The 22,419-nt window shown below is 43.2% G+C and overlaps 1 protein-coding gene across 1 annotated transcript in view; it reads right to left on the bottom strand.

The window, feature by feature from the left end:
- LOC135050895 (multidrug and toxin extrusion protein 2-like) overlaps positions 1-22,419 on the bottom strand; it is a 145,792-nt gene that overhangs the window by 62,012 nt on the left and 61,361 nt on the right. The window contains exons 10-11 of the mRNA XM_063957158.1: positions 18,924-19,032; positions 11,946-12,021 (exon numbers count right to left, since the gene is read on the bottom strand). Coding sequence (XP_063813228.1) covers positions 11,946-12,021; positions 18,924-19,032 — 185 coding nt within the window. The remainder of the gene's footprint in view (positions 1-11,945; positions 12,022-18,923; positions 19,033-22,419) is intronic.

Raw genomic sequence — 22,419 nt, 5'->3', positions numbered from 1 at the left:
ATCCCAGTGGTTCCCAAACTTTTTTAAATCACAACACCCTAGAGCAGAGATTTTCAACCTTTTACAACTCGCAGCACACTGAACAAAATCTAAATATTGCCATGGCACACTCAAATATAATGGGTATGCATGGTGCAGTTGCGTGTCCTAGGATGTCATGTCGCAGCTTCTCTATAGGTAATGCCTGAGCCACATATGAGAAAGCCAGAAGAACCCAACACTGCCCAGGCCCAAAATTAGACCTGGTTCTGCAACCACTAAACCCACCAGTATTGATCGTCCCAGGGCCTCAGTTGCGGCAAAACACTGACGGCCTGGCTCTGATTCTATGGCGGCACACTTGTAGACTGCTCAGGGCACACTAGTGTGCCACGGCATAGTGGTTGAAAAACACTGCCCTAGAGTATCAGACTATATGTTCACAGCACCGCTATGCCAAAAGTCTCTTATTGAGAAATTTAGAAAAAAACTAATTAATTATATTGTGTTTATATGTTATCCTTAATTTCAATTATGTGGTGCGGGACAGGATTTGCTTCTGTTTGTTGACATAATTTATGATTGGAATTTACGAGCACTGGTTTTGAGTATTACATTGATCATAATTATTTTGAACTGTTCCTTGACCACCACTCCGGGGCACCCCGCAAGTGTCCCGAGACACCCCATAATGCCACAGCACAGTTTGGGAAACACTGCATTCTCCTATGAGGTCAATGCAATTAGACTCACCCTATGAGTCCGTGCAAGTAAGTGCAATTATATGCCACATTTACGGTAGCTCCAGACTTGATGATTTTTGTTTGCAGTCCCATAGGGCTACATGAAAAAATCCACAAGTCTGGGGCGAAATTGGGCCATTAAGGGGGCAAAATGAGGTGCCATTGCTAGCGTTTCCATGTCTTGGAAATAGCAACTTGCCCTCCTCACAGCTAATTGAATCAACCCCTATTTGTAGTGACTTTGAAAAAAAACCACACTGCTTTAAATTCAGCATCAACAGCGGCAAAAAAACCCATTTAGTAAATACGTCCTATGGTTTTAAGACTACACCACTACATGGTGGAAGAAGACCGAAAACACTGACAAACCTAAATATTGTTTGCCATCAGTTCTACGGATCTTCCATGACATTTCCCCTATTACTTTGATGAAACGCTGTGAACAAAATGTTCACCGCCAGGATGATGAGTTGGTAGCAACATAGGCATTAATAGCTTAGCATAAAAGGTAATGGTAATCTGTTATGTCTACCCATATATAGAGCCGTACACATCTCTAAATGCACATGCATCCACTATATATGTGCCTGGTTTAAGTTGTCATTATCAGCATGTACTGTATTTGAACCTGCCCTACAGTAGATCAGGTTTGAAATACCTTCTTTGTGTCATTTTTATAGTATGACAGGTGATGCCCTCACTGTTGACACAGATGGCACCCACGCACAAAGGACACCAGAGCCACCCCCGCACTGCCGACAGTCGGCACCCCTGCACAGAGGTTAGCGCCATTTTCACTCCGGTAGTGGAGAGTGCACTGAACGGATGTGTCCATCCCATTGCTGGGGCGTGTGACGTGGGGTGTGGGCGTGGGGCCGCTGGCTTAATCCAGTGACAACAAGGGGTGATCTTCAACCATTATCAGTCCTGGAGTGCTGGTGTATCTGACAAGGTGTGATCTCATCTGTGCATACATCCAGGGGCTCTGCCTGCCCCAGTGTTAAAAAAGCCCAGTATACTGGGTGTACATCTAGGGGCTGGTGTGTCTCCAGGGGTGCTGTCGTCTGGTGTATCCAGTGGCGGAACTACGGAGCGGTGGGCCCAGGTGCGACAAAATGCTTTGGCCCCACCCCTCATCCCATACAAGTCCACCCCTCACCCCTGGAGAGGATCTGGTGAGGGGGACCTGCTCAGGGCCAGAGAAATGGATACCTAGCAACAGTGCCATAACTAGACATTTTAGCACTGTGTGCAAGAAACGGCATCAGAGCCCCACCCCTACATGCAAAACAGGGGCAGTGCGCGCCATAGGCGCACGCAAAAATATAGGGGCGTGGCTTCATGGGGAAGGGGTGTGGCCACACAATAATACCAATTCATATAACGGTGCACAGTAGTCTCCATTATTCAAATGATGCCGCACAGTAGCACCACTACACCAGGTAGAGCCCCTTTTACACCATATGGCGGACAGATTCCCCTTTTTACACATTACGGCAGACAGCATACCCTTTTTTACACATTAAGGCAGACAGCGTCCCCTTTTTTACACATTACGGCAGACGGCGTCCCCCTTTTTTACACATTACGGCAGACAGCGTCCCTTTTTTACACATTACGGCAGACAGCGTCCCCCTTTTTACACATTACGGCAGACAGAAAAGAAAGAAAGAGAAAGAAAGAAAGAAAGAAAGAAAGAAAGAAAGAAAGAAAGAAAGAAAGAAAGAAAGAAAGAAAGAAAGAAAGAAAGAAAAAGAATTATACTTACTCAGTCCGCTGGCTAAAGCACCTCAGTGCAGCTTCTGCAGAGATCCCGGAAAAATGGCGCTGCAGCCATTTTTTGGAGTCCTGCGCATGCGCTGTAGACTCTGGTACTGTGCCAGAGTCCCATCGCTGAGAGCGCTAGCAGCGGTGGTGACGGCTACAGGAGAGAAGGGGGCCCACACACGGACTCTGCACACGGGTTCCCTTCTCTCTAGAAACGCAGCTGGGTGATTCTGACAACAAGGGGTAATCTCATCTGTCCATATACATCGAGGGGCTCTGCCTGCCCCAGTGATAAAAAAACAAACCACAAACCAGTATACTGTGTGAGTACATCCAGGGGCTGGTCTGTCGCATATATATCAGTATCAGTCCAGGGGTGCTGTCGTCTGGTGTATCTGACAACAAGGGGTAATCTCATCTGTCCATATACATCCAGGGGCTCTGCCTTCCCTAGTGTTAAATGCCCCCCAGTATACTGTGTGTACATCCAGGGGCTGGTCTGTTTCTATGTATCAGTCCAGGGGTGCTGTCATCTGGTGTATCTGACAAAGTGTGCTCTGTCCACCTAGGGGTGATCTTTCCGTCCATCCAGGGCAAAATAATAAAAGCTAAAAAGCCTAAAATATAATCATAATATATATATTTCTCTATCGTCCTAGTGGATGCTGGGGTTCCTGAAAGGACCATGGGGAATAGCGGCTCCGCAGGAGACAGGGCACAAAAAGTAAAGCTTTAGGATCAGGTGGTGTGCACTGGCTCCTCCCCCTATGACCCTCCTCCAAGCCTCAGTTAGATTTTTGTGCCCGGCCGAGAAGGGTGCAATCTAGGTGGCTCTCCTAAAGAGCTGCTTAGAAAAGTTTAGCTTAGGTTTTTTATTTTACAGTGAGTCCTGCTGGCAACAGGATCACTGCAACGAGGGACTTAGGGGAGAAGAAGTGAACTCACCTGCGTGCAGGATGGATTGGCTTCTTTGGCTACTGGACATTAGCTCCAGAGGGACGATCACAGGTACAGCCTGGATGGTCACCGGAGCCTCGCCGCCGGCCCCCTTGCAGATGCTGAAACAAGAAGAAGGTCCAGAATCGGCGGCATGAAGACTCCTCAGTCTTCTTAAGGTAGCGCACAGCACTGCAGCTGTGCGCCATTTCCTCTCAGCACACTTCACACGGCAGTCACTGAGGGTGCAGGGCGCTGGAAGGGGGGCGCCCTGGGAGGCAATGAAAACCTATTTTTGGCTAAAAAATACCTCACATATAGCCTCCGGGGGCTATATGGAGATATTTAACCCCTGCCAGAATCCGTTAAGAGCGGGAGACGAGGCCGCCGAAAAAGGGGCGGGGCCTATCTCCTCAGCACACAGCGCCATTTTCCCTCACAGAAAGGCTGGAGGGAAGGCTCCCAGGCTCTCCCCTGCACTGCACTACAGAAACAGGGTTAAAACAGAGAGGGGGGGGCACTAATTTGGCGTTAGAAATATATAAAAAAGATGCTATAAGGGAAAACACTTATATAGGGTTGTCCCTATATAATTATAGCGTTTTTGGTGTGTGCTGGCAAACTCTCCCTCTGTCTCTCCAAAGGGCTAGTAGGTCCTGTCCTCTATCAGAGCATTCCCTGTGTGTGTGCTGTGTGTCGGTACGTGTGTGTCGACATGTATGAGGACGATGTTGGTGAGGAGGCGGAGCAATTGCCTGTAATGGTGATGTCACTCTCTAGGGAGTCGACACCGGAATGGATGGCTTATTTAGGGAATTACGTGATAATGTCAACACGCGGCAAGGTCGGTTGACGACATGAGACGGCCGACAAACAATTAGTACCGGTCCAGACGTCTCAAAAACACCGTCAGGGGTTTTTAAAACGCCCGTTTACTTTAGTCGGTCGACACAGACACAGACAGGGACACTGAATCCAGTGTCGACGGTGAATAAACAAACGTATTCCTTATTAGGGCCACACGTTAAGGGCAATGAAGGAGGTGTTACATATTTCTGATACTACAAGTACCACAAAAGAGGGTATTATGTGGGATGTGAAAAAACTACCGTAGTTTTTCCTGAATCAGATAAATTAAATGAAGTGTGTGATGATGCGTGGGTTCCCCCCGATAGAAAATATGGGCGGTATACCCTTTCCCGCCAGAAGTTAGGGCGCGTTGGGAAACACCCCTTAGGGTGGATAAGGCGCTCACACGCTTATCAGAACAAGTGGCGGTACCGTCTATAGATAGGGCCGTCCTCAAGGAGCCAGCTGACAGGAGGCTGGAAAATATCATAAAAAGTATATACACACATACTGGTGTTATACTGCGACCAGCGATCGCCTCAGCCTGGATGTGCAGAGCTGGGGTGGCTTGGTCGGATTCCCTGACTAAAAATATTGATACCCTTGACAGGGACAGTATTTTATTGACTATAGAGCATTTAAAGGATGCATTTCTATATATGCGAGATGCACAGAGGGATATTTGCACTCTGGCATCAAGAGTAAGTGCGATGTCCATATCTGCCAGAAGATGTTTATGGACACGACAGTGGTCAGGTGATGCAGATTCCAAACGGCACAAAGGTGTATTGCCGTATAAAGGAAGAGGAGTTATTTGGGGTCGGTCCATCGGACCTGGTGGCCACGGCAACTGCTGGAAAATCCACCGTTTTTTACCCTAAGTCACATCTCTGCAGAAAAAGACACCGTCTTTTCAGCTTCAGTCCTTTCGTCCCTATAAGAGTCATATCTGCCCAGGGATAGAGGAAAGGGAAGAAGACTGCAGCAGGCAGCCCATTCCCAGGAACAGAAGCGTTCCACCGCTTCTGACAAGCTCTCAGCATGACGCTGAGACCGTACAGGACCCCTGGATCCTACAAGTAGTATCCCAGGGGTACAGATTGGAATGTCGAGACGTTTCCCCTGCGCAGGCTCCTGAAGTCTGCTTTACCAAGGTCTCCCTCCGACAAGGAGGCAGTATGGGAAAAAATTCACGAGCTGTATTCCCAGCAGGTGATAATTAAATTACCCCTCCTACAACAAGAAAAAGGGTATTATTCCACACTATATTGTGGTACTGAAGCCAGAAGGCTAGGTGAGACCTATTCTAAATCTAAAAAAATTTGAACACTTACAAAGGTTCAAATCAAGATGGAGTCACTCAGAGCAGTGATAACGAACCGGGAAGAAGGGGACTATATGGTGTCCCGAGACATCAGGGATGCTTACCTCCATGTCCCAAATTTGCCCTTATCACTAAGGGTACCTCAGGTTCGTGGTACAGAACTGTCACTATCAGTTTCAGACGCTGCCGTTTGGATTGTCCACGGCACCCCGGGTCTTTACCAAGGTAATGGCCGAAATGATGGTTCTTCTTCGAAGAAAAGGCGTCTTAATTATCCCTTACTTGGACGATCTCCTGATAAGGGCAAAGTCCAGGGAACAGTTGGAGGTCGGAGTAGCACTATCTCGGATACTGTTACAACAGCAGGGGTGGATTCTAAATATTCCAAAATCGCAGCTGATCCCGACAACAAGTCTCCTGTGCTTAGGGATGATTCTGGACACAGTCCAGAAAAAGGTGTTTCTCCCGGAAGAGAAAGCCAGGGAGTTATCCGAGCTAGTCAGGAACCTCCTAAAATCAGTGCATCATTGCACAAGGGCCATGGTAAAAAAATGGTGACTTCCTTCGAAGCAATTCCAGTCGGCAGATTTCATGCAAGAACTTTTCAGTGGGATCTGCTGGACAAATGGTCCGGATCGCATCTTCAGATGCATCAGCGGATAACCCTATATCCAAGGACAAGGGTGTCTCTCCTGTGGTGGTTACAGAGTGCTCATCTTCTAGAGGGCCGCAGATTCGGCATTCAGTTTTGGATGTTGGTGACCACGGAGGCCAGCCCGAGAGGCTGGGGAGCAGTCACATAAGGAAAAAATTTCCAGGGAGTGTGATCAAGTCTGGAGACTTTTCTCCACATAAATATAGCTAAGGGTAAATTTATAATGCTCTAAGCTTAGCAAGACCTCTGCTTCAAGGTCAGCCGGTATTGATCCAGTGGGATAAAACATCACGGCAGTCGCCCACGTAAATAGACAGGGCGGCACAAGAAGCAGGAGGGCAGTGGCAAAAACTGCAAGGACTTTTCGCTGGGCGGAAAATCATGTGATAGCACTGTCAGCAGTGTTTCATTCCGGGAATGGAAACTGGGAAGCAGACTTCCTCAGTAGGCACGACCTCCACCCGGCAGAGTGGGAACTTCATGGGGAAGTTTTCCACATGATTGTAAACCGTTGGGAATTACCAAAGGTGGACATGATGGCGTCCCGTCTGAACAAAAAACGGGACAGGTATTGCGCCAGGTTAAGAGACCCTCAGGCAATAGCTGTGGACGTTCTGGTAACACCGTGGTGTACCAGTCGGTGTATGTGTTCCATCCTCTGCTTTTCATACCTAAGGTACTGAGAATTATAAGACGTAGAGGAGTAAGAACTATACTCATGGCTCCGGATTGGCCAAGAAGGACTTGGTACCCGGAACTTCAAGAGATGCTCACAGAGGACTTATGGCCTCTGCCGCTAAGAAGGGACTTGTTTCAGCAAGTACCATGTCTGTTCCAAGACTTACCGCAGCTGCGTTTGACGGCATGGCGGTGGAACGCCGGATCCTAAGGGAAAAGGCATTCAGGAAGAGGTCATTCCTACCCTGGTCAAAGCCAGAAAGGAGGTGACCGCACAACATTATCACCACATGTGGCGAAAATATGTTGCGTGGTGTGAGGCCAGGAAGGCCCCACAAAGAAATTTCAACTCGGTCGATTCCTGCATTTCCTGCAAACAGGAGTGTCTATGGGCCTCAAATTGGGGTCCATTAAGGTTCAAATTTCGGCCCTGTCGATTTTTCTTCCAGAAAGAATTGGCTTCAGTTCCTGAAGTCCAGAAGTTTGTCAAGGGAGTATTGCATATACAACCCCCTTTTGTGCCTCCAGTGGCACTGTGGGATCTCAACGTAGTTCTGGGATTCCTCAAAACACATTGGTTTAAAACCAGTCAAATCTGTGGATTTGAAGCATCTCACATGAAAAGTGAACATGCTCTTGGACCTGGCCTGGACCAGGCGAGTGTCAAATTGGTGGGTTTTTTTCTCAAAAAAGCCCATATCTGTTTGTCCATTCGGACAGGGCAGAGCTGCGGACTCGTCCCCAGTTCTCTCCCTAAGGTGGTGTCAGTGTTTCACCTGAACCAGCTTATTGTGGTGTCTTGCGCCTACTAGGGACTTGGAGGACTCCAAGTTGCTAGATGTGGTCAGGGCCCTGAAAATATAGGTTCCAGGACGGCTGGAGTCAGGAAAACTGACTTGCTGTTATCCTGTATGCACCCAACAAACTGGGTGCTCTTGCTTCTAAGCAGACTTTTGCTAGTTGGATGTGTAATACAATTCAGCTTGCACATTCTGTGGCAGGCCTGCCACAGCCAAAATATGTAAATGCCCATTCCACAAGGAAGGTGGGCTCATCTTGGGCGGCTGCCCGAGGGGTCTCGGCTTTACAACTTTGCCGAGCGGCTATTTAGTCAGGGGCAAACACGTTTGTAAAATCCTACAAATTTGATAACCTGGCTAAGGAGGACCTGGAGTTCTCTCATTCGGTGCTGCAGAGTCATCCGCACTCTCCCGCCCGTTTGGGAGCTTTGGTATAATCCCCATGGTCCTTTCAGGAACCCCAGCATCCACTAGGACGATAGAGAAAATAAGAATTTACTTACCGATAATTCTATTTCTCGGAGTCCGTAGTGGATGCTGGGCGCCCATCCCAAGTGCGGATTATCTGCAATACTTGTACATAGTTACAAAAATCGGGTTATTATTGTTGTGAGACATCTTTCAGAGGCTCCGCTGTTATCATACTGTTAACTGGGTTCAGATCACAGGTTGTACAGTGTGATTGGTGTGGCTGGTATGAGTCTTACCCGGGATTCATAAATCCTTCCTTATTGTGTACGCTCGTCCGGGCACAGTATCCTAACTGAGGCTTGGAGGAGGGTCATAGGGGGAGGAGCCAGTGCACACCACCTGATCCTAAAGCTTTACTTTTTGTGCCCTGTCTCCTGCGGAGCCGCTATTCCCCATGGTCCTTTCAGGAACCCCAGCATCCACTACGGACTCCGAGAAATAGAATTATCGGTAAGTAAATTCTTATTTTTTTGTTTGTGTTGTACCCCAGTGTACTGTACAATTTTTGTTTTATTTTTTTGTTAAGTACTGTGACTTATATTAAGTACTCATACACATATTTTTGCAACACTGTTAGTGAAATTAAACTGCAGTGTTTGATTACTAGTCTGACTCATACTTGTATTGTGTGACACTGAAGGTGGTACATTTTTTGTACAAAAAATGGGGTGTGTGCTGTATCCCACTTAATTTGTGTTTGTGGAGAGATATGGAGGTCGAACAATTGAGAGGAATGCAGGAAGCACATACCAGTGGTGCAGGTGCTGCCACCAGTCATGACGATATAAGTCTGTCAACGTCATGTATTAAGGCTGATGCCCAGGGGCATAGAGGGCTTAAGTCAGGGCATGTAAAATCATTTAATTTTACAACGGTAAAGAAAAAAACATCAAAAGGAAAGTCAGCTGCAGAGGCAGTAAGACAAACCGTGCATTCAGAATCAGAACCATCAGACATTCTTGAGGAACGTTTAGAGGTGTCCACGTCAGTTATGTGTGAGTCTGCCATTTTTCACACTGTCCTCATACAGAAGCCTCTTTCACCTCCTTCCACCATTTCTACACTATCTGCACATGTGGGAGCAGCACAAGTAGAGATGGTGATGATGAGGAGGACATAATATAAATTAAGGATGCCTGTGTGGAAGTGGAACAGGATGAGGGGTTAAGTGTGTACTACTACTCTCTGACACTGAGGATATTGATGTTGTTTGTTAAGTCAGCCACTGGTGGCTGCAGTTGTTGACCGTGATAAAAAGAAAGCCATTGCAATGCCTGTGCATAAAACCAAAAAATCCACCCCTTGGGTGTGGAATTATTTTTACCCCAATCCTGACAGTGTTTGTAAAAGCATCTACTCCATTTGTGAGGCCAAAGTTAGTAAAGGTAGAAACGTTGGCCATCTAGGCACCTCCATGTTACATCATTTGAGGCAAAGACAAAATTTATTGTACAAGATTATAATGTAATTAACACCCTCATCATCAACATCCTCAGTCATTACTGATCAGAGGTAGTCCTTCTAAAAAAATGTTTTGTGAGGGCCCAAACAAACCAATAATTTCAGTCACAATTGACAATCCCTGTCGCTGATATGATTGGTTTGTTAAACTGTACATGTCCTGTTCAATATACACAACATAAGGGTGGGAGGGCCCAAGGACAATTCCATCTTGCACCTCTTTTCTTTGCATTATGTCCTGTTTGGAGCATTGCTGACTGTGACGACAAACATTTGTATAGTTTATTAAATTGCCACCCTGTCTGCCACTGCAGTGCCATTTTGTTTCCTAGATGTGCCATGTTGGAAGTTTAAGTGCCACATGTTTGTGTTGCCCACTGCTATCGCTTAGCTTAGTCATCCAACTACCTCGGTGCAACCTTTTGGCCTAAACAGGATGAAAACAATATTGTGAGCTGTGAGGTGGTCAACATTGAGTGGAAATGAGTGGAAATTAATGTTATTGAGGTTAATAGTACTGTAGGAACAAAAACAGGCCCAAATTCTGTGATTTTAGCTGTTTTTATGATAGAAAAAAAACACAGATCCAAAACCATACAGATCCAAAACTCACAAGGGAGTTAGAGGCAAAACAAATACAGATCCAAAACATGAAGAGATACAGATCCAAAACAAGAACCAAAAACCCAAGATTTGGGCTGGCGCACATCTCTATACGGATCAAACAGCAAAACCAAACCAAAACACGGGGGTCGGCGCACATCTCCAGTAAAAAGATGTGGGACATTTATATGGAGGTTCTGTATAAGGGACAAGTGTTTTATACTTTGCAGGTAGAGGTTACAGGTTTTTCATTTATTTATTTATTTTAATATTTGTTTATTCAGATTTTCCATTTACTGGTTTTTCATTTTTAACTTTAAAGTGCCTTCAAATAACCCCAAAATTAAACTTTTTTTCTTCTTTTCTTGCATTGTTGGTAACTGATTCTACTTTGGGGACTAGCTGGTTACACCTGTTAAGATGCCGCCTGTCAGGATACCAACAGTCGGAAAACTGATGCTGGAATCCCGACACCCATCAGAATGCCAGTGCCGGAATCCCGACAAGGTCAGGAGACCAACGCCAAAATCCCGACAGCCGGCATTCTTACTGTTAATTATAGCGGGGGGGGGGGGGGGGGTAGGGCTAGGCCCTGTGGGGGGGGGGGGGGGTTAGCCTGCAGGAGGGGGTGGGGTGGTAGTAGGGTTAGACTGTGGGTAGGGGTGGTTATGGTTAGGCTGCGGGGAATGGGGGGTTAGGTTTAGGCACCACCGGGGGAGGTTTAGCTGAGGGTCTAAGGGAGGCAGGTTAGGGTTAGGCTGTGGAGAATGGGGGGTTCGGTTTAGGCACCACCGGGGGAGGTTTGGCTGAGGGACTAAAGGGGCAGGTTAGGGTTAGGCTGTGGAGAATGGGGGGGGTTAGGTTTAGGCACCACCGGGGGAGGTTTGGCTGAGGGTCTAAGGGGGGCAGGTTAGGGTTAGGCTGTGGAGAATGGGGGGGTTAGGTTTAGGCACCACCGGGGGAGGTTTGGCTGATGGACTAAAGGGGGCAGGTTAGGTTTAGGCTGCGGAAAGGGAGGGTTAGGGGGTAGGGGAGAGGGGATAACATACTTCCCTTTCTGCAGGGATTTCAAACATCGGGATGCCGGCATCCGTATTGTGACCACCAGAATCCCATCCACCGGCCAAACATACTGAACCCGTAGGGTTTATATCTTTGGTTTTCCAACACTGATGGAGGTTTGAGTTTGGCTAACGGTGGTCTCTTTTGGGGTAAAGTAAGATGATTGTTGGCTTCCAGTTGCAACTGTTCTGGCAGTGCTATATTTATAGGGTGGTCTTGCCTTACTGTTTGAAGTGAATTTATTTTCCCATTTTGTGAATGTTTTTTTGTTTCCTCTGTCTTTAGCTGTTTTTCCGTTTTGATAATGTCATCCTCAAGTATATAAATAAAATAAATAATAATGTGCATTTATTTTTATTTTTTTGGGGGGTTCTAATTTTTTTTTCCTGCTGATACTCTGTCACCAATTTGCTATTAGGGCATGCTAAAACTGTGGCTGGGCATGCTGGAATGTCTAGTTCCACAGTAGATTTTTCTATTGAAGTGGAGTTACTTTTCAAATCAGAACTGCTGATGGTCTGTGGCACAGCCAAATAATAATTTCTACTAAACCATTACAGATGGCAATAAAGAATGCAACAACATTAATTTTCACAATGATGAGTTATTACACATACCCATCGCTAGTAAATATGTATGAAAATACATTCTTCAAGGCAGCTAGCAGGATTGTGTCCAGAATGATGAAAATACCTGGTGGACACACAAATGCAATGCCATATTAAGTACATGAAGTTTATATTAAAACTAATTAGGGGTAGGAACCTCCTGGCTGCTCGCGAGAACTTAGGGTTCTATGGGGGTCATTCCGAATTGTTCGCTTGTTATTTTTTCCTCGCAACGGAGCGATTAGTCGCTAATGCGCATGCGCAATGTCCGCAGTGCGACTGCGCCAAGTAAATTTGCTATGCAGTTAGGTATTTTACTCACGGCATTACGAGGTTATTTCTTCTTTCTGGTGATCGTAATGTGATTGACAGGAAGTGGGTGTTTCTGGGCGGAAACTGGACGTTTTATGGGTGTGTGTGAAAAAACGCTACCGTTTCTGGGAAAAACGCGGGAGTGGCTGGAGAAACGGAGGAGTGTCTGGGCGAACGCTGGGTGTGTTTGTGACGTCAAACCAGGAACGAAACTGACTGAACTGATCGCAGTTGCCGAGTAAGTGTGGAGCTACTCAGAAACTGCTAAGAAGTGTCTATTCGCAATTCTGCTAATCTTTCGTTCGCAATTTTGATAAGCTAAGATTCACTCCCAGTAGGCGGCGGCTTAGCTAAAAGCAGCTTGCGAGCGATCAACTCGGAATGACCCCCTATGTACTAATCCTTGGATGGTGATAAAGTGGTTGGAGATAAAGTACCAGCCAACCAGCTCCTAACTGTCATTTTCCAAACCCAGCATGTGACATGTCAGTTAGGAGCCGATTGACTGGAACTTTGGGTTCTAAATCTATTCATGAAGCAGTGAAAAGAGTGGAGAAGTGAGCCTGTGGAGAAGTTGCCCATGGCAACCAATCAGCTGCTCTGTACAATTGTATAGTATGCAAATTATAAATGTTACTTTAATGCTGATTGGTTGCCATGGGCAACTTCTTCACTGGTTCAATACTCAACACTTTTCACTGCTCCCTTTTATCTCCATCAACTTTATCTCCATCCAAGGCTTAGTAAATAGATCCCTTATTCCACTATTTCCACATACTTAAAATAAGAAGCTGTTAAGTTTATCAGGGGGAGATTTACCATAGGGGCATTTATCAAGGCAAAGCAGGAAGCAATAATGCTGAGAAGTATTAACATTTCAGCCGCTGGAGTGGGGGAGAGAACAGACCTCCTCTGGCGATCCCTACAAGACTGACAGCACATCAGCCTAGTGTTTTACCTCTTGGCCGACACTGGAGATGCACGAGATCTCGCAGACATCGCCAGTTCTCTCGTGCAGCTGGTCCACCAGAAGACGCACAGCTTAATACACCTACTGGCAGGTAATCGTGCCAATATGTGAAAAAAAGATAAGCCACAAAAGTGCAATTATCATTTCTAATAACATCTGAATGATTTTCCATTGCCTTACAATAGTATGGTGATAACCAAATTGTTAGATGTTTGCAGATAAGATAGAGAACAGTGATTTTTCTGTATGTTATCTGATGTCATACATGTCGGAGTTCATTGTAAGTGTCTGGCAGCGCTGGTTAGGTACACCCTGCTGCTGTCAAGTTTATTTGTTCCTCTGCAATAAATGTAACAATTCAGTCTGGGATTCCTATTTCTATAAGGTTGATTGAAGGTGCAGGTTTTGCAGTTTTGTAATTTGTGACTGAAGAGCCCAAAAATGTGGTGTTTTTGGATTTACACCGGAGCATAACTAATGGATGCAAGAAGTGTGGTGAACATGGGACCCTGGTCAAAAGAGGCAACTTTCACCCTGAAACAAAACTGGACCCATTTTTCATGCAATTTATAAAAAAAACCATGGCACAATATTATATTTCTGAACAATTAATGGAAATACAGAGTACAGTATTTGCGGAAGATGACAAGGACACTTGCACTATGCCAAAGTGATTGCGATCTTGTATTTATAGTGCATCTGGAAAGTAGTCACAGTGCTTGACTTTTTCCACGTTTTGTTATGTTAGAGCCTTATTCCAAAATGGAATAAATTTATATTTTCCCTCAAAATTCTACAGACAATACCCCATAATGACAACGTGAAAAAAGTATTTTTGAGATTTTTGCAAATTTATAAAAAAAAAAATCACATGTACATAAGTATTCACAGCCTTTGCTCAATACTTTGTTGATGCACCTTTGGCAGCAATTACAGCCTCAAGTATTTTTGAATATGATGCCACAAGCTTGGCACACTTCTTCTTTGCAGCACCTCTCAAGCTCCATCAGGTTGGATGGGAAGCGTCGGTGCACAGCTATTTTCAGATCTATCCAGAGATGATCAATCAGATTCAAGTCTAGGCCACTCAAGGACATTCACAGAGTTGTCCTGAAGCTACTCCTTTGATATCTTACTAAAACAAACAAAAACTACTAAAAGCGCCTCGTAAAAAATTATTCTATAAAAAAATTCCCCAATTTCAATGCGCTGCTGTGTAGGCACTGTGTATTTGCCTAATTGAAGGGAACTAGATTGAAAAAAGAACTCCGCTGTGCAATGAAATTGGAAACATGAACAAAGCTGACGTATGCTGAGATAAATTATAAAAAAGAATTTAATATGACAATAGAAGAAAATTTCATGCAATAAAACATATAGTCTGGACTTAAACTTTATAGGGAAAATAGTTAAATACCTTGTACTGGATATCAGATAAAACAAGCACTTATGATGTGAGCGGTAACAATATTCAACATTTGTATCCAACAAGTGGAAACAATATCCTATCCTGGATATGAATGAAATGTTAAGATGTAGAGAAATTCATAGGTTTTAGACTGGTAACTGCAGTCCCATGAATGTTTTAATGGAGCTCCGTTATGTAGAAATACTCCGATGTCAGATAAAGTCAAAATTACCTCTCCCGTGGGCTGGTTTCTAACAGAGCGTCCTCGGTTAGATTATCCTGCGTTGCCCACCACGTAGCTGTCACTGCGAGGGAGACTGCAAAGCTTGCACCGGGCGTAGTCCTACACAGAGACGCTGCTGGAGGTATGAAGGAGCCGCTATGGAGACTGAGTTGCCAATGCCGCTCGGCGGGCCTCGATATCAGCTGCGGCGTGCAGAGAATAATGAGCTGCTGCAGGGGCTGCAAGGCCAATGTCGGTCTATTAATATAGATGAAAGTGCTTATCGTGCAAAATGCTTGTTAGGCAGAGTGTAGAAGTCCAGTAGGTAAAAAAGAATTGAGGAGTCCTAACTGGTTTCGTCACGCTCCACGTGACTTTCTCAAAGGTATATCCCCTCAGTCCAGGTATCAGTATATAAAGCAAATGATTGCATACATGCAAGTGTCCATAATCAATTAATTAATTAAGAAACTCAGCAACGTCAGCTTGTCAAATAGTAAAATACTTAGTAATTCACAACAGTGTTTTGTAGAGAAAAAAGGCAGACACAATATTATATAAACCTTCTATGTCACGAAAAACAAAGGAAACGTATAACTCCAAAAGAAATTCAGTAAATTATAAACTCTGAGGTAGATAGATCAATATATGTAAACATACATATGAACAAACATTTTGTATATATTTATACCATATAGTGTTTATTTTATAAATTTCAGAGAAAATAAAACATTAAATTAAAAAACAAAGATGGACTAAAAAGAAATTAGAAATATTAACAACAATTAAAAACATTTATTTGAAAAAATAATAATCTAAAGTCAGGGTTGAACGCTACTCTCTCTAAAGAGCTGATCTCAAGTTAAGAAAGAGAGGATAACAAACCTATATAATAGTCAATATCCCATGTAATTAATAATATTAATATGAAAACCACAATCCATACTTAAAAATTGCACTATATCTGATAAACTATATATATATATAGTGCACATAGTGCACATAGAAGGAATATATAGATACAATGTTCCTACATAAAAAAAGAAAGAAAAAAAAAGACAGGTTTGAACTCTACTCTCTCTGAAGAACTGATAGGGGCATTAGCTGGGTGTACCACTGATTCTCAAGTTAAGAAAGAGAGGATAACAAACCTATATATTAGTCAGTGTACCGTATAATTAGTAAAAAAATAATAACCACAATCCATACTTAGTTAACTGTGCTATTATCTGATAGACTATATATACAAGTGCACATTGAATATAAAACAAATATATGAATACAATGTTCCTCCATATTCTTAGAGTGAGTATGAACAACATAGAATTAAAAATAAATGATGCATTTTCAAAAAAGTAAAAAATAAATAAATATTGCTGCTAAAAATGAGGGAAGGAAACGAGAGTCATAACAATGGGGGTCATTCCGAGTTGTTCGCTCGCAAGCGGATTTTAGCAGATTTGCTCATGCTAAGCCGCCGCCTACTGGGAGTGAATCTTAGCATCTTAAAATTGCGAACGATGTATTCGCAATATTGCGAATACACACCTCGTAGCAGTTTCTGAGTAGCTCCAGACTTACTCGGCATCTGCGATCAGTTCAGTGCTTGTCGTTCCTGGTTTGACGTCACAAACACACCCAGCGTTCGCCCAGACACTCCCCCGTTTCTCCGGCCACTCCTGCGTTTTTTCCGGAAACGGTAGCGTTTTTTCCCACACGCCCATAAAACGGCCTGTTTCCGCCCAGTAACACCCATTTCCTGTCAATCACATTACGATTGCCAGAACGAAGAAAAAGCCGTGAGTAAAATTCCTAACTGCATAGCAAATTTACTTGGCGCAGTCGCAGTGCGGACATTGCGCATGCGCATTAAGCGGAAAATCGCTGCGATGCAAAGATTTTTACCGAGCGAACAACTCGGAATGACCCCCAATATGCCTTCAAAGGTCAAATTCAATAGCTTCATTAAGCCCCTCGGGAACGAGGGTTCTTAACTTGTGTATCCAATAATTCTCCCTAGGGAGAATTATTGGATACACAAGTTAAGAACCCTCGTTCAATATTTAGTTTTTTTTTACTTTTTTGATAAAGGTTTGATAAAGTTTAAGTCCAGACTATATGTTTTATTGCATGAAATTTTCTTCTATTGTCATATTAAATTATTTTTTATAATTTATCTCAGCATACGTCAGCTTTGTTCATGTTTCCAATTTCATTGCGCAGCTGAGTTCTTTTTCAATCCAGTTCCTTTGATATCTTGGCTGTGTGCTTAGGGTCGGTGTCCTGCTGAAAGATGGACCGTTGCCCCAGGCTGAGGTCAAGAGCGCTCTGGACCAGGTTTTTATCCATCTCTGTACATTGCTGCATTCATCTTTCCCTCTATCCTGACTAGTCTCCCAGTTCCTGGCGCTAAAAAACATCCCCACAGCATGATGCTGCCACCACTATGCTACACTGTAGGGATGGTATTGGCCTGGTGATGAGCGGTGCCTAATTTCCTCCAAACATGACACCTGGCATTCACACCAAAGACTCGAGTTCAATCTTTGTCTCATCAGACCAAAGAATTTTGTCTCTCATGGTCTGAGAGTCCTTCAGGTGTATTTTGGCAAATTCCAGGTGGGCTGATGTGCTTTTTACTAAAGAGTGGATTCCGCCGGCCACTCTACCATACAGACCTGATTGGTGGATTGCTGCAGAGATGGTTGACCTTCTGAAAGGTTCTCCTCACTCCACAGAGGAATGCTGTAGCTCTGACAGAGTGACCATCTGGTTCTTGGTCACTTCCATGACTAGGGTCCTTCTCCCCCGATCACTCAGTTTAGATGGCCGTCCAGCTGTTGGAAGAGTCCTGGTGGTTCCAAACTTCTTCAATTTGCGGATGATGGAGGACACTTTGCTCATTAGGACCTTCAAAGCAGTAGATATTTTTCTGTACCTTACCCCAGATTTGTGCCTTGAGACAAGTCTCGGAGGTCTACAGACAATTCCTTTGACTTCATGCTTGGTTTGTGCTCAGATATGTCAAGTGTGGGACTTTATTTAGACAGGGGTGTGCCTTTCCAAATCATGTCTAATCAACTGAATTTACCACAGGTGGACTCTGATTAAGCAGTAGGAACATCCCAAGGATGATCAGTGGAAACAGGATGCACCTGAGCTCAATTTTGAGCTTCATGGCAAAGGCTGTGAATACTTATGTACATGTAATTTCTTAATGTTTTATTTGCAATAAATTTGCAAAAATCATCTAAAAAACTCCACTTTTTTTCATGTTGTCATTATGGGGTATTGTGTGTTGAATTTTGAGGTAAAAAAATTATTTATTCCATTTTGGAATAAGGCTGTAAAATAGGAAAAAGTGAAGCGCTGTGAATACTTTCCGAATGCACTGTATATGCAAGTGCCATTTTCCAGGGGGAGGGGCCCATACAAAAAACGTATACACAGCTCCCTTTTTTTTTTTTAAACGACTTTACTATTAGCAATTTAAATATCGAATTTAAATACTAATATTTTAATCTATTTCTAGTCGGACAACAAAAGATATTTTAGAAAACCTTTATCACACTAAAAGTTGTTACTTCAAATACACCATTATCTTACATTGGAGGTCATTTACAAATATCCCCCGATGCAAACTGCAAAACATGCAATATGTTTTTTAATGTACCTCTATGGTCTGCCCAGCGCACATGATGCACATTTCATACTCAAAGCAGCCTCTGCAATTTTGTTTAGTCTTTGTATGTGATTATTTTGAATCTTTTCTTTTTTTGTGTGTCTATGGCCTATTTATTATAAATTGTGGGTTTTAACAGTTAATCCTTATTTAGGAGGTGAACATTTTGGAATAGGATATGACCACTGTGAAATAAGATACAGAGATAGCATAGAATAACGTAAATAGCGTATCCTTAACCCCTATGGCACTTTGAGTTTTTCATTTTCTTGTAGGTGCCATAGATTTGTTAGAACTGGTGCCATACTCCCCTCTTACAGCACTGCTTGGGCTATCCACCCATGTGGACAGTATTTTATGCCTTAGTTTTCTAGATAACACACATTACACACCTGTGATAAGGAAAGCAGTCCTCGTGGATCTCTTTGCTTGTTCAATGTTTCCTGCACCAAGTGCATTTCCCACTCGGACACTTGTAGCCATACCTATTCCATATGGGATCTATAAAAAAAAAAGCTCTATATACTATATAATTGATGACATTTAACAATATGGAATGCTTTCAAAGTGGAAGTGGATGGTATTTAGCATATAAAGGCAACCAGATGGATACATTTTCATATTTGGTATTTCACAATGAATTCCTCAAGGTACATTTTTTTAAATTGAACACACAAGACCACGATGATGTACATTTATACAATTTCAAATGACGACTTTGAATAAATAAAACATTTAGGGTGTCTCCAAACATACAGTCAAACATCTGAAAACTGCTGTTTTCAGGGGGTTATCGCATTCTCTATATGCACTAAAGTGGCCATAGAATATCATGGAGCTGTAAGATGCCTGTATGCATCAAGCTCCAAAAAGTGGAACGTTCCGGAGCTAGTTTCTGATAGATAATTATAGATGGCGTTGCCTATAGAAGCCTATGGTCTTTTTAACGCAGACTTCACCTAAGAGAGATACGAAGGATCCTTACTCTGAAACCCTTACAACACCCCACTTCCTGCTGCATATCAGGATCCCACTATGATTCCCCCCACCCCAACCCAGCAAGGACTCCCGGGTCATAAACCCATAAGTCCCCAGAAGGCAAAGAACAGCTCCTTTGTATTTTTAATCACAATTGTACCTGAATATGGCATTAATAAATACTGCTATGCATGCGGTAAGTGGAGGGATGTATCACATTCAAAATGAACACTATTAAATACATAGTATAAACATAAAATGTAATGTACAGTTTATCTATAGAGAAAGGGCATTTTCAAGAGCAGAATTGCTTTGATATTCAAAATGTCAGTGAAAATATATGATGACCTTATTAAAAATGATATTAGCCAACAAAATATACACCCTATACTCATATAAAGCATTATACAGTATAGTCCCATAATACAGCCTCAGGACCTTTGCTTCTTTAAAGTTTTGTCCTGCACATCTTTATGTAATTTTACATTTCTGTAGTAAATATTTAGTTCATTTGAATTTAATAATGCCTTTTGATCCACTTTTTGATCTCTACATAATAACAGAGTAACCGTTTCTGAGGTTGAAAAAAAACACTATTTGTCCATCGAGTTCAGCCTGTTAGAGATCTCCTATACTGTAATATTTTAAAACTAATATTAACTGTGGTGAATGTTTAGCCATTATGTCCATTTGTCTTTTATTTAATTATTTAAAAAAAAAATATTATTATGTTTTTACTTTGGAGCATGATTCCCCCCCCCCCCCCCTCATAAATATATCCTTTTCCGTTAGGAATTATCTAGCCCATTCTTAAAAGTAACGATCGAGTCAGCCATTACTATACTCTCAGGCAGGGAATTCCAATTACGTATTGTCCTTACTGTGAAGAAACCTTTCCATCTCGGGGTGCAAAGTCTTCTCTCCTTTAACCTAAGCAGGTGTCCATGTGTCCTTTGTGATGATATTTCCAAAAACAAGTCCCCTGCCAGCTCTGTGTATTGCCCCATTATATATTTGTAAATGTTAATCATGTCCTCTCTTAATCTAATTTTTTCCAGTGTAAACATGCCCTGCCTAAAAAGCCTTTCCTCGGAATTCTAGCGTCTCCATCCCCTTAATCAATTTGGTTGCCCATCTCTGAACCTTTTCTAGTTCCAGGATATCCTTTTTATAGTATGGTGCCAAAACTTGTGCACAGTATTCGAGATGTGGCCTCACTAGGGATTTAAATAATGGGAGTATAACACTCTCATCCCTTGCATCAATTCCACGCTTTATGCATACTAATACCTTGTTTGCTTTTTTTACTGCATTCCTACTATGGGTACTACTGCTAAGTTTGTTCTCTATGTGAACATTTAGATCTTTTTTTCCAATACAGAATCACCTAGTTTTTCCCCTTTTAGTATGTAAGTGGTATGTTTGTTCTTGCTACCAAAGTGCATTACCTTACATTTGTCTGTATTGAACCTCATTCTCCATTTTGCTGCCCATGCTTCCAGTTTAAATAAGTCATTCTGAAGAGACTCAGCATCCCCCTGCAAATTTATAACCTTACACTCATTGGTATCGTCTGCAAAAATTGACACCATGCTCTCTAGACCTACCTCTAGATCATTTATGAAGATGTTGAACAGTAGTGGTCCAAGTACAGACCCTTCTCTTTATCCCATTTTATTTACTAGATCTGGCTGAGGATGTTATGCACTCTAATTACTGTTTTTAGAGACTGTAAGTTACACTGAGTGAAAAAAAATCTTAATTATTCTATTATATTTACAATACTCAAAGTATTATTTAAAATTCAACTATATAATATTATAAAAATATTACAAATTCTCCTAGATACTTTCTTCTACATGAATAATAACTTTGTTTTGGACTACAGTCAGTGGCGTAGCAATAGCCTCCTCAGACCCCGCAGTGGCTTGGGGGAACCAGTGCTGATGCGCAGTGTCCCCGCATGTTTTGTATTTTTTTTTTCAAATTTATTATACCTCAGTGGCCAGACTGACTAGCATCGTGTCGTGCCAGGGGGATGTAGGAGGAGGTCACCGGGCTGTGTAGTGAATAATTTTACTGTCACTTCCAGCCGCCTCACTGCAGTGGAGCTATGGTCTCACGAGATGATGATATCCTCTCGCAAGACTTTCTCTCTCTCTCTCTCTCTCTCTCTCTCTCTCTCTGCAGCTGGCTCCAGGAGGCAGGCAGGTATTGGGAGGGACAATGCAGGCTGGCTGGGCGTTGGTCTAAACCTTGTGGTGCAGTGAAATCAGGGGCGGGGCTGGTCTCCCCGTTGGGAGTTGTATGTGACTGTCTTCACTGAGTCTGTGAGTGACAAACACTGTGGTGCTGTCTGCTGCTGAAAACAGCTGAATTTATAAATTCTATATTAATACACATAATACATGCTCCCAGGTGTATATATATGTATATATGTGTATATGTGTGTGTGTGTGTGTGTGTGTGTGTGTGTGTGTGTGTGTGTATATATGTATATGTATGTATGTATATATATTTCATAGATAGATAGTCAGAGAGCAAAGTGAGCCCCACCGCCTGAGGGACCTGCCCCTTACCTTAGGTAGGCAGGGCTGAGCTTGTGTGTGCCGGACTGATAGATGAGTCCTGCCACCTGTCAGCGCTGATGATCATAGCTACATATTGCATCTAATTAACAGACAGGTATACATTATTTCTGATTCACTGCTGTCTGTGAATTAAAGGCAGCTACAACTGGTGTAACTGGCACTGTCAGTCTCCCTGACCGAGTACCAATCTAAGGAAAGCACAAGGGGTGGGGGCCCCTGTCACAGACAAAGCAGAGACCACTGTGTTCCTGCCCCCACCAAGGTACATGCCCCCTGTACCACTGTCACCCACTGTCTATCCCTGTCACCCACTGCCTCC

The sequence above is a fragment of the Pseudophryne corroboree genome, chromosome 2, assembly GCF_028390025.1.
Source record: "Pseudophryne corroboree isolate aPseCor3 chromosome 2, aPseCor3.hap2, whole genome shotgun sequence".
Taxonomy (NCBI): domain Eukaryota; kingdom Metazoa; phylum Chordata; class Amphibia; order Anura; family Myobatrachidae; genus Pseudophryne; species Pseudophryne corroboree.
This window is presented reverse-complemented; position numbering and strand designations above follow the sequence as displayed.